Raw genomic sequence first — 13,311 nt, 5'->3', positions numbered from 1 at the left:
ATGAAATATGTTTTGTCCCCATGTGTTTTGTTATTACAATGCATGCATGTGTCTGTATTTCTTATAAGGGGTTGATTTAACCTCCGACTAGTAAAACTGAATTATTGTGTTGTAAAATTATGTGTTCCTAAAAAGTGTGTCACAAACATGAAATGTTTGGAAAGCTCTAATTTAGGGACTGAAATTTCACTAAAACCTGCTCAATACAGCCTTGACTAGAAAAAAAAGTTTCATTTCCAGAGTGGGGGAGGTTGACTTACCATATTTTGTTTTATCATGTTATTAATGAAAGCTCAGATTCTCAGAATATAAATGTTTACACCAGAACATCAAATTCCAAATGCACATAATTCTTCCACAGGGACATGAAAAAGGGCATAGAATAGGCAGCATTCTGGTTCTTGTGCTATGTATCTGTCTATCTTTATCAGAAATTGAAAGGCTAGCCACTCTCCCAGATAAACCCAAATAGCTCTATCAAACAGAGCATGAGTTTTAAGAGTTTCCTGCCATTTTCATAACTATAAGCATATGAATTGTAGTCCACATTGAAAAATGAAGTAAGAAAGCTGCCAAGAAAAGATCCAAGCAGTATTACCAGCACTGTTTCATAACCAGTTACAGCTGCTCTTGATCTGACAGCAGCTACCATGATTTTCTCCTCTCTATCCAGAGCTGAGCTTCTAAAAAGGAAGTCATTATGGCAAACCCTTTAATCTGCAAATATGGGGGTTGTTTCAGAGGGCTAGTTTTGGCCTATTTTCACTCTCTGCCTTGAGTTTACATTCTCTTGAATTGTTGGCAGCATGGCAGTCGGGTGGTGGTTAGATGATGGTATTTAGTGTGCAAAAGTCTGGACCACAGATGTTTTGTACACATGCGTCTCCATCTTTCCTTTACTAAACCTCTATATTCAGAAGTGAAATTATCTATACAGCCTTTTAGGTTTCTGAAACAAAGTATATGAAAAGGTGACAAGGTAAAACTTGCAATAATTGCTAAGTATGTCTCTGCCAAGAGATTAATGTCATAAGTAATACGTTTTTATTTGGCTCACAAAATCACTCAGCCTGCTTTGTTAACCACACTTTCACTACCAAAAAAGAGGTCAAAATCCACCAGTCTTTGCAGAAACCTGCCTTCTTTCAGACTAGGAAATGTCAAGTTACATTTTCTGGACATTGCCAAGGCCCTTGTAATGCATCATGATTAGGCTGCTGTCATCAAATCCATTGGAAACTTTCAGATAATAATAATTATAGAATACTTAATGGTTTCAAATTGCAACTTCAGGTCACAGTCTTTATGACATCTTCTTGTAAGTAATCATCTGAATATATTTGACAGCAGAATAAACTGTTCAGGCTGTGTAAAAAAAAACCTTGTAGTTTTCTTTAGCTGTAGGTGGAAGTATCTATGACACGATCTGGGCCCATTTCTTCATGTCTGTGCATTTTTAAAAACACACTTTCATTTCAAAGGGAAACTTTATTCTGGATTTATAGTATATATAATTCCAGAAAAGGAAGTTACTTGTGTGAAATTTATTACAATCAAGCTTTGGTACAAATCGTGTCCAGTAGATGTTCGTTCATTTAACAACATTGAAACATAAGTGTAACCAGCAATGAATAAAATATTTTTTAGATGACATCTTTCATATCTAATCTCTCATGCCAGCAAGCTGATTCTGGAAGCACAAGTCTAAAAAAAAAGATCATTTCTGAGCTTTCTCTGTGTTGGGGCCCTCTTATCCCACTGGAAGTTTGATGTGCTTAGTGTAGCAATAAAATCCCATGTAACTGAATATCCACAGCTCCAGGATTTTAAAACATTGAGCAGTAAACCCAATTCATCTTGTGAGAACCTGGGCCTCCCGATTATATGCCAGAAAAATATAAAACATTATTCCTTCCTTTATTCACTACTGAAAATTTGTGACACAATTCATTATGCAAATGGACCCTTTATTGGAGCAAGTTGTGGCATTAGCCTAGTTGTAGGAGATAATTTTCTGCTGAACTTTGGAATTGCAACAGCACAACACTGATTAATATAATTAGGCCTTCGTTAATTGGGTCTGCCTACTTTGATAGACAAGGACAAAGACCTTTTGAATTTATCTTCATTGGCAAATGTTTTGAAAAGCTTCCTGTTTGACTACAAGCTCAATTATTAAATATATGTGCCAAGACTTCCAGTATCTGTAATTTGAGGCTGCAGAGGGTCATTCTAACTTTGAATGTTTTTGTTCACATACTCTATATCTTTCCTCTCCAGTCCTAAAATAGCTTACTTCTTCATGGCGCAGCAAGTTAAACCCTTGCGCCAGCAGGACTGCTGACTAATAGGTCAGTGTTTCGAATCTATGGAGAATGCGTTGAGATCCCTCTGTCAGCTCCAGCTCCTCATGTGGGGACATGAGAGAAGCCTCCCACAAGGATGGTAGAACATTAAAAAAACATCTGGGCATCCCCTAGGCAATGTCCTTGCAGATGGCCAATTCTCTCACAGCAGAAGCAACTTGCAGTTTCCCAAGTCACTCCTGACACAAAAAAGCCTACATTGGCCATTATAAAATGGTGAACAAATTCCTCAAATTCTGTTAGTTTGCTTTCAGTACCATAATTATGTAGACTGCAAGGCAGCATAGCAGTTCTGGTCACCAATTCAATTGATGATGACTTCCTACTCTGAATTTATCCTTATGGATTATATCTGTACATAATTTGGTGAATGATAACAGCACTGTATAATACATATTTGGTTGTAGTGATGAATATGAAGAAGATGGGTTTTGCCAGCCGTACAGAGGAATTGCATGTGCAAGGTTTATTGGAAACCGAACCATCTATATGGAATCTCTTCATATGCAGGGTGAAATAGAAAATCAAATTACTGGTAAGTAAAGAATTTTGCTTCTTTCTGTTTTAAATTAGATTGTTGTCTTTTGAGCCGTTGCATAGTTTGGAGTATAGCAAGCACACTCTATATCGAATATGCTAAATATACTCTCAGTTTTGCTGTCTGATATTCTATAGAACTTACAATTAACTGTATAAATATATTCGCAATAGAAAAAAAATGTGTGGTTTTACAAATTTTCAAAAAACTACCATGAATATGAAATTGCACAATTTGTATTTCAACAAGTCTGATTCAGTCCTTGAGGACCACAGACCATATATTTTGTTCTGCTACATTCTTAACAAATCTTTGGTTGTCTTAGCTCTGCGCAAACATTTATAAAGGAATCCCTGATAGGCTGCATTTAGTATGCAAGCTTGTCAAAGCTTGGCTTTAAATAATTTTTGAATATTTTTATATTGTGGTGGTGGTGGTAAAGGAGGAACTGTTTTCTTTTCAATTGTGTGTTTGTTTGGAAGTGGTGATTTTCCTACTCTCCTGTGGTGCCCCATTTATGGAGTGCTCTCCCCTTACAGGCATGGTTACAATAACTGTTGTTCTCTTTTAGGCACCGTGTTAAAACCTGGCTTTTCTTAAAAGCCTTTGGGGTTACATCTTGTTACTATTTAAAGTGTATGGCCGGCCCTTCACATTTGTGGGTTTAACTTTCTTTGATTTGATTATTCACTGATTTGATTGATGTGGTCTCTATAGTAATCTCAAGGTCCTCCAGCATGACTCTGTGCTGAATTTCTGCTGGAAGTTGACCATGGAGTCATCCTGGAGGATCTAGAGTTTCCTAGAGACATGCTCAAGCAGGTAAAAAAGAAGTTATTTTGTTCATAGTTTTTCCATTTTCACAGGCGTCCTGCAGCCCCAACTCCAGAGAATCTCGAGGGCTAACTGGAGATGTACAGAGTTTATATTAGTTTGCCTTTTCTGCTATTTTAATCTAATGATTTGCTTAATGTGTTTTGATCCTATTTAAATTATTATTTATAATGTTTTTCTGTAATACATTCTGTAATATTATCTACATTTTGAAAAACTGTTTTAATTGTGTATTGCTCTGAGATCTTATGATAGAGGACAGAAGATTATACTATGAATGTGTGCATATTGTTAGAACATGTGCAAGTATGATAGTAGACATCACATTGTCTAAACTCCTTGTTATGTGTGTATTGCAGCTGCTTTCACTATGATTGGGACCTCCAGTCATTTATCTGATAAGTGTTCCCAGTTTGCCATTCCTTCTCTGTGCCATTACGCTTTCCCGTATTGTGATGAAACATCTTCCGTCGCAAAGCCACGGGATCTGTGCCGTGATGAATGTGAAATTCTAGAAAATGTCCTTTGCCAAACTGAGTACATCTTTGCGAGATCCAACCCGATGATTCTCATGCGTTTAAAGCTACCTAATTGTGAAGATCTTCCACAACCGGATAGCCCTGAAGCTGTCAACTGTATCCGCATTGGCATTCCTATGGCAGACCCAATCAATAAGAGTAAGTGATTTGATGTTGATTTGATATCTTGCTTTTCAAATACCTTTTGCATCAGATGTTTGTTACAATCTCTAAATCTCAAGAATTTATTACGCACTTTGTAAATTCAAAACTTTATATTTTCAAGTTTCTCACTTGTTGGGAAGCTGAACTTACATTTCCAAAATCCATCTTCCAAATACAGTTTTCATTTTGTCTTGATTTAGTTTTCTGGCAATATATTTAGTATACCAGCAGTATATGCCAAATTATTCTATTTTTGTAACCCTACCAGTGGTTAAATCTGGTATTCCAAAGCTTGCTCATTAAACTACCCACTAACAGTTCTCTTAAAGTAAACAATACTACATGTAAGTAGACTTTCCAAAAGGCCAAAGGTTGCTGTGCACTGCCTGTGTGTTACGTTAGTTGGCCTAACTCCAGGCTCTGAGTTCATGGTAGATCAGAGACTGATTAGAATGAATGTAATATCAAATGGCTTTATTTCGAAGATAGCTCGATAACAGTTGAGTCTTACAGTTTCCCCTCATTTTCATGCCAGAGTAAGGGGTTCATTTCAAAGTTTCCAGGGCAATCTTGAGTTCTTATTTCTGTTTTATTCTAAAAAATATTTGAGATAAGTTGTGTTTTGTTACTGAAGCCTAATATTTCAATCTTCTCGGGAATATGAATAAATGGCAAGCCCAGCATTTCTGGCTTTGCAAACTGAGAAGATAAATTACATATCAGCATATAAACCAGTAAAAACATGCCATGCCACACTGGTACTCCTTTTTATATTTATTTATGCAGTGCTTTTGACACAAAATAATAATAACTGGTACTCCTCAGTCACCGCTGCACACAGTGTCCACCTGTTTTGCTACAATTAACTACTTTCTTCTTTTTTAGACCACAAATGCTATAACAGCACAGGAGTAGACTACCGAGGGACCGTGAGCGTCACAAAATCAGGGCGGCAGTGTCAGCCATGGAATTCCCAGTATCCACATACACATACCTTCACAGCTCTCAGATATCCAGAGCTGAACGGGGGCCATTCCTACTGCCGTAATCCAGGCAATCAGAAAGAGGCTCCGTGGTGCTTCACCTTAGATGAAAATTTTAAATCTGAGCTTTGTGACATCCCAGCCTGTGGTAAATATAAACCTCTTATCTATACGAAATGGATGAGTTTGAAATGTCAGAACTCCTAAAACTGTCCCATTTTGAGGTGCATTTCATTTGCCATTCTCAAGGATATCTTTCATTGCTTTACAAGGCAAAAGAGTTAGGCCAACATATTTTAACTTAAAGAACTCTTGCCAATAACTAAGACTTAGGACAAGCTTTCTAGCATTTTAGTATGCTAGGGACCTTAAAACTATGGGGTGTCTATCAGGAGAGTGACAGAGGTCCATATTCAGCCGTTGGAGGGCGCCAGATCAGATTTAGTCCCAGCATATGAAGTTCTCCAACTCTACATGCATCAAACTTACATGTGATATTATTTACATGTCTAATCCTCTATATTTTGTTAAAGAGGAGAAAAAGTATATGTAGCTTTCAGATCCAGAATCCGTTCCTCATCCAGACTGGAGCACCATTATGAAAATTGTTCCCTGCTTTGTTGCTTTTTGCCTCTGGAGGTGCTGATAGTTGAAAATTGCAGCTAGAAGATCTCTCCAATGACAAAAAAACAGAAACGCATAGGCATGAGGTTTGGTTATGTGTACATGTGGCACTAAGATCATTTTTGTCTGAGGAAGAACTTACAGAAGAAAATATTTCTTGTGAGGTATTTGGATAACAGCAATATTTTAAAAATAGCATTTCTGCATCTTGCCTACTTGTATACAGATTTAACAAAGTGATGAATTAAACATTAATCCAATATTACACAAATGTTGTCTAATGAAATTCAACAGAAAGCTATGCCAGATTTCATTAAAATGTGAATCCACAATTTCTATATACTTGTATTGAAAAATACCCATGGCTTTCCCCCTTAAGAATAAAGCATGTGAGATAGAATGGAAGCAAGAAGATACTGTAATAATAATAATAATAATAATAATAATAATAATACTGTAACAACAACAACAACAACAACAACAGCAACAACAACTTTATTCATATATCCCGACCCACCACCATCTCTCTGAAGAAACTCGGGGCGGCTTACAAATGGCACAAAGTGCCTAAAAATAAACATAAAAGTGAACACAATATAAAATACAGTAAAATAAAATACATGCACATATAAAGACATCAATTCAGACTCAAACAAATGCGATCTTCTAACCATGGTGGTAAATAACTGTAACCATGGCCAGACTGTAAACATTAGGAATGAAATAAGTGCCAGCTGCAGTAATGGAGAGAAGACATGGGATAAAGTACAGGATGTGCGACTCCTACGCAGGACAACTAGAGGCTAAATATTATCAAAGACTTGACTGAAGAGCAACATCTTCAAGTCCCTATGAAAAGAGGCCAGTGTGGGGGCCTGACTAATCTCCCTGGGGAGAGAGTTCCAAAGTCGTGGGACCACCACCGAGAAAGCCCTCTCCCTCATCCCCACCAGCCACACTTGTGACTGTGGTGAGACGAGAGGAGGGCCTCCCGGGCAGATCTTAGAGCCCATATTGGTTCCTAGGGGGGGATGTGGTCACGAAGAGGGAACTTACCTGAGATTCAATGCATTGGAGAAATAAGCCTTCAAAATGTTCTACACAAGCCTTTATAAAAAAAAACCTCTGGTTGAATGTAGGGAAATTGGTTTTTATACTACTTTATATGTATACCATGCTAGCGGAATAGAGTGGATTAGTGTTCTGACTATGAACTGGAGTAATGATTCCATAGGCTCATAATTATAGAGGAGAAATAAATACCTAAATTTGTCATTTCAGAAAATTCATTTAAACATCATATGTGAGGGGGAAAAAAACATTGGGCTTGGCTTTGGAAGCCCCTAATGCTATCATGGGTCACCACTAAGGAGAGAAAACTGCACATGTAACTAGCCCCCCCCCTAACAAGAGGATAGCCAAAGATATATCTTCTGAAAAGAGAGGGGGAATAAGTTTGAGCATACAGATATGCATATCAAATGAGTGCTTACTTAAATGAAATTAAGAAGGGAGAAGTGCCCAAGCCCACCTGTGCTGCCATCAGCTGCAGATGGTTTGAGTTATTAGTTAGTTACATCATTTGTGCTTTCGTTTCCCACACTAGCAAATGTAAAAGATTACATCAGTCTACGGATCAGAGGGCCAAAGAAATGTCTTTACAGTTCGTGGTGGTTCTAATTATATTTGCTTTCTGTAGTTGCCCATGAGCTGAATTAAAATTATCTCTTGTGGCTTGTGAATTACATTATTCCCCTCCCTGCCCAGATGCATACATTTCTTCAGTTTTCTGCCAATTTCCCATGGGTTCTATGTTCCATGTGTCTGACTTCCAATATCATTTTTTCCTGTTCTGATGTTATGGAAAATTTATTTTCTCAAATTTAAATGCAAAATGGACCTATTTCTTCTTTGTTTTAGAACACAGGAGAAGTATGTTACTCCTTCAAACTACACATTAATGGTCACATTAATTGGCATTTTGAGAAAAATGCACAGTGCTACCGAAGTGTGAAGTATTCACAATTCAGTTCTTAGACTAAACTCTTTTTGAAGTTCAGAATACTCTGAATGTGTGGCATGCTGAATTGAGAAAGTGATTTAATTGCAACGCATTTAAAATTAACAAGGCTTTATAGTGTTAGCTCGAGCTTTAGACAAATGTTAATTCCACTTAATTGGTGATGAATTGCACATGGAATTATCCCTGAAGCCTCCATGTAGATTTCAGCCTCAGATTAGAAACCGTTCTAGTAATATCATTAGGCGCCCTTCTGGAAAATGCAGTAGTAAAATATATTCAAAATAGGGAGCAATAATTAAGCTGAAACTCTGTGTAGAGATAAGAGTGCAAAGTATTTGAAAGAATACAATGGGAAAGAATTCTGAGCTTATTGAGCGTGCTTCAGAATAAAAGGTAGTAATAAGTTCAAGCCTGAAGGAATAGTGAAGACGTCTGAGGCATAATGGAAGGAGTAAAGAAATAGGTTTTGATTCTAGATGTGTGGTCTTAATTTTTAATGAGGTTGTATTGCCAGAACTCCCTTGTGTTATCGGTGGACAGTCATGAAGTAGTTAAAGAAAGAGGGTCAATGCTGTGTTTGTTGGCTGGATAATTTTGCTTTTCTCCATTGTCCCAAACACATACAATCTTACAGGTTCAGCTATCGGTGTTTGCTGAGCTTCCTTTTGCCATCATATAATATAAAAGAATTTTAAAAAGGATTTTTTAAAAAAAAAGAAAAGAAAAGGTGAAGAGCAAGAAAAAGGAACAATATATTGATAAAATTTAGAAAAATGAACACATCCCTAGATACAACAATATATTAACTAGGCTCAGTGTGCTCATTATTATTATTATTATTAAACTTTATTTGTACCCCGCTAGCATCTCCCAAGGGATTCGATGCGGCTTACAACAGGCCGGAACCCAACACAACACAATACAACAATACAATATATAGCAAATAAAACAGTTAAAGCAGAAAAACAACAGCAATAACAATACAACAGGACATTATTAAAAACTGAGCCGGCTGAAGTGGGGTACAGGGTTAAAAGTGCTGAAAACAGTGTCGGGGGATATGAGATTAAAGTATAAGTGCGGTGTGCGTTGAGGGTGATCTTGACTCTACTAAAGTGCTTCTGGGCTTTGGTAGTGGGGTTCCTAATCTGAGAAGGCACGTTGGAATAGCCAGGTTTTCAGGTTTTTTCTAAAAACCGCCAAGGTGGGGGCCTGCCTGAGATCTTTCGGGAGGGCATTCCAGAGGCGGGGGCCACCACAGAGAAGGCCCTGTCCCGCGTCCCCACCAAACGCGCCTGCGAGGCAGGTGGGATCATGAGCAGGGCCTCTCCTGGTGACCGGAGCGAGCGTGTGGGTTCGTAGACTGTGATGCGGTCTCGTAGGTAGGATGGTCCCAAACCGTTCAAGGCTTTGTAGGTAAGCACCTGCACCTTAAATTGGGCTCGGAAAATAAACGGCAGCCAGTGGAGCTCCCTAAACAGGGGGGTTGACCTCTCTCTGTAAGGGGCCCCTGTTAGCATCCTGGCTGCTGCCCGTTGGACCAGTTGGAATTTCCGAGCCATTTTCAAGGGCAGCCCTACGTAGAGCGCATTGCAGTAGTCCAGTCTAGAGGTGACTAAGGCATGGACCACCCCGGCCAGATCAGCCTTCGCGAGGCTGCTATATGTGACTATATATATGCTATATGTGACTGCTATATTTATACCCCACCTTTCTCACCCTGAAGGGGACTCAGAACAGATTACATATAAGTCACAATTTGATGCCACACAATTCTACATCAGGAAGGAGGGGGCTGATCTGATTTCACTAGGGATGGAGTTCCACAGCTGAGGGGCCACCACTGAGAAGACCTTGTCTCTCGTCCTCACCGGTCACACCTGCAAAGGAGGCGGGACCGAGAGCAGGGTCTCCCCATCATATCTTAATGTCTGATATGATTCATAGAAGGAGATATGTTCGGACAAGTGAGCTGGACCCAGACATAATTACATAAGCAGTCTCAACCACAAATTATAATGAGAATCATAGTAGACATTTGATTGGATATGAAACCATAAATTGTAAGCTCAGCACAATACATGACTGATTGTACCAGGGCATACTGGGGGAAATTCATTCTTTGTTAATCTCAAGAGAATTGCAGTAATCAAGTTATAATATTATCAATTTATTATAATAGCAACAGTATGGAATATGTATATGGAAATTAGTGAGGGGCAATGACATAAATGTAATTGGCAAGTCTTTTATTTGGTTTAAATATATACAAATAAATAGAATGATAATTAAAATAAATATCTGAGTATCTATAAGAATGAAGTCAGAACAAATCTTTTTGTACTATTATTTTGTTTTCTGTTTTAATTTTTACAATGTTAGGAAGAACTTGAGAACCAGCATGGTGAACTGATTTGAACATTGGATTACAACTCTGGAGAACAGGGCCTGAATCCCAGCTTAGCTATTGAAATTTGCTGGGTGATCTTTTGCAAGTTGCGTTCTCTTAGAGCAGGGAAAGGCAAATCCTCCCTGAACAAATTTTGCCAAGAAAACTATGTGATATGTATCTCATATTCACCATAAGCGAGGAATTCACCATAAGCGAGGCAGTCAACAACAACCTTCCAACAGTAAGAGCTATTTAGCAATGGAATAGATAAATGCAGTAGACTTGGTTTCATTGCAGATTTTTAAAAAGATGTTAGAAAGGCTACCAGGTGATGATGTGAATTCCTGCAATGGCAAGGTTTTGAACTGGTTTGATTCTATGAGTGCGTTACCAGTTCAGCAAGTTGTGGCTTGTTGGAATGAGAGTAAGCAGGACAATTAAGTGATGACTGCCCTTCCCCTGTAAACTCGGCTCTGGAAAAGGTTTACTGATGGGTTTTTTTAATATATGTTTTTTATTGCTGACACAGGTAGAATAATATCACAATCCATCACCATTTCCGAATACATATCAAATATTGTTATCATAGTGTTCTTATCTTTACCTATTCCACCTTTATCTCCCACTTGTGTCTATCGATTTTACACCCCTCTCCCTCTCTGGGAACAGTAGTTATCTTCATTCAAATATTATTTTAATTGAACAATCGTGGAAAGAGAATGGTTCAGCTCTTTATATCTTTCTTTTCCTTCAACTTTATCAATCTTCCCCATTTCTGAACCCGGGTCTTCTAGATTCGGCATGATGTATATTTGGCTCTTCTTTCAGAGATGTAGTCCTGAAACATAAAGTCTGCTAGGTAACCATACCATTTTTTAACTTTCCACTTTCTGTGGTCTTTCCACCCCAAGGCCACAGTTGCTTGGGCAGCAACTATCATGTATTTTATAATTTCTCCCCAAGCTTTGATGTTTTTGTTCTTGTCTAATTTCTGGGTGAAAAAATATTTTTATTCAAAATCAATTTGTGCCCTATTAATTCTTCCATTTCCTTCTTTACTTTTTTATAAAAATCTTGTACTCTGTTGCATTCCTACCACATATGTATATAGGAGCCAATTTTTCCACATCTGTGCCAACACAATTTTGTGCTTGTTTTAGTTATACGTGCTAGTTTAATTAGGGTTCTGTGCCATTTAGTCAGTATTTTCCTTTGTGTTTTTCTAATCCTTATATACTTGATATTTTTATTGATCCAGTGTTCAATATCTGAATAATTGTTTTTTAGATCCTCTTTCCGTATCTCTACCAATGTTTGTTTCAAATTATTTTGAATTCCAACTAATTTCTTGTAAATGAACCCCATCAGGCCTTTCTCCTTTTCTAATTTCCACTTTAAAAATTGATCAAAATGTATATCTGGGCCTTCCTTTTTCCTCCACTTCATGATCCTTTGTTTCAGTCTGTTCCAAAGGAGCCAGTTACACTGACCACATTTTTCCTTTATTGTCTCACAATCCTTAATTGTCCCATCTGGGTTTAGGAGATCTTTTTATCATTTTCATTCCATTTTGTATCAAATTTCTTATTACTTTGCCAAATATCTGTTCCTTTCTATTGTCTAGAAACCCTACTGGGAGTGTATCTACTTTATTTATTGGGAATTTAACTTGCCATTTTGTCCAGCACTCCAGGGATAAGATCATTGCCGCCGCCCCCCCCCCCCCTTAATTTCTTTTAGAGTTTTTTTTGTCCATCCATCCTTTTAAGCACAAGCAATAATCCCATCCATTCATTGCTTTTTCAGTTCTGGCCCATCTTCTTGAATCATTGAAATCTAATTCTATCAATCTTGTTAACTGGCAGGCCTCAAAATAATTTTGTAAATTAGGTGCCCCCCATCCTCTGTTTCCTTCTGGAGAGTAAAATATTGAATTGGCAATTCTATTTTTATGAAAAGTATTCCATCATAACTGCAGTTGGAAGTTGGTGTAAGTGTTTCTATAGACCAGGATTACAAACCAGAATTTCTAAGGAGCATTTAAGCCAGAAGTTGTTAAATAGCAATAAGTTGATGTTCAATCAATCAGGAAGCCATGTATATAAGTGAGGAAGGTTGAGGAGAGAGCATTTATATACATCTCTTATATCTACTGTAGCAAAAGGTAGTTTGACCAAAAATATTCTACCTAAAGCGGGCCAGTGCCTGTAGAAAAGGTTTATCTACAATATATTCAACTGAACCAATTGAAATTATCTAAATGTGGATTTCAGTTCAACTCCAGTTCATGGAAACACTCTCCTTGTATTTTCTATTATATTTATTAATTGTCTTGCCTTTAAAATTAAAGAGTATGCCATGCCCACTGGATTTCCATGGCTCAGCAGGGATTTCAAACCTGGCTCCCAAAATCCCAGTCCTACAGTCAAACGACTACCCCACACTGGCTCCAAGTGCTGACTTGACATTCAGCAATCGTCATCTGATGTGTCTGCTTTATTTGGGAATAGCAACTAGATTCAAGAGTACAATCCTCCTCCAAAAAAAAAAAAAAACACCTTTTAAAGCTTTTAAAAATGTTGTGCTGTTCCTAAGAACATTGAAGATTGTGGAACCATCAAACGAGACAGAACTAAGTCAAAGAAAATGTAGAATATTAAAACTTTTGACAAATTCTGCTTCCTCTGGCATATTTTTTTCCTCTTTATTAGAAGAAATGGGAAAAGAGATGAGATATGTTACAGGTGTAGCTGCCAAAATTCCAAAAGTGTTTCACATCCATGGGAATGCATCAAGAGGTTGTAATGCTCCTGTTCTTTCTCATCTCTTTCATCACCTAACCATTTGTAGTGGGTGTTTTTATTGCCA

At 37.7% G+C, this 13,311-nt stretch overlaps 1 protein-coding gene across 2 annotated transcripts in view; it reads left to right on the top strand.

Annotated features, from left to right (window-relative positions):
* ROR1 (receptor tyrosine kinase like orphan receptor 1) overlaps positions 1-13,311 on the top strand; it is a 239,296-nt gene that overhangs the window by 216,862 nt on the left and 9,123 nt on the right. For both annotated transcript variants that reach the window (XM_060773663.2, XM_060773664.2), the window contains exons 5-7: positions 2,774-2,901; positions 4,098-4,415; positions 5,307-5,552. In XM_060773663.2, the coding sequence (XP_060629646.2) occupies positions 2,774-2,901; positions 4,098-4,415; positions 5,307-5,552 (692 nt within the window). The remainder of the gene's footprint in view (positions 1-2,773; positions 2,902-4,097; positions 4,416-5,306; positions 5,553-13,311) is intronic.

The sequence above is a fragment of the Anolis sagrei genome, chromosome 4 (genome assembly GCF_037176765.1).
Source record: "Anolis sagrei isolate rAnoSag1 chromosome 4, rAnoSag1.mat, whole genome shotgun sequence".
Lineage (NCBI taxonomy): Eukaryota > Metazoa > Chordata > Lepidosauria > Squamata > Dactyloidae > Anolis > Anolis sagrei.
The sequence above is the reverse complement of the archived record's forward strand: the minus strand, read 5'-3'. Positions and strand labels throughout refer to the sequence as shown.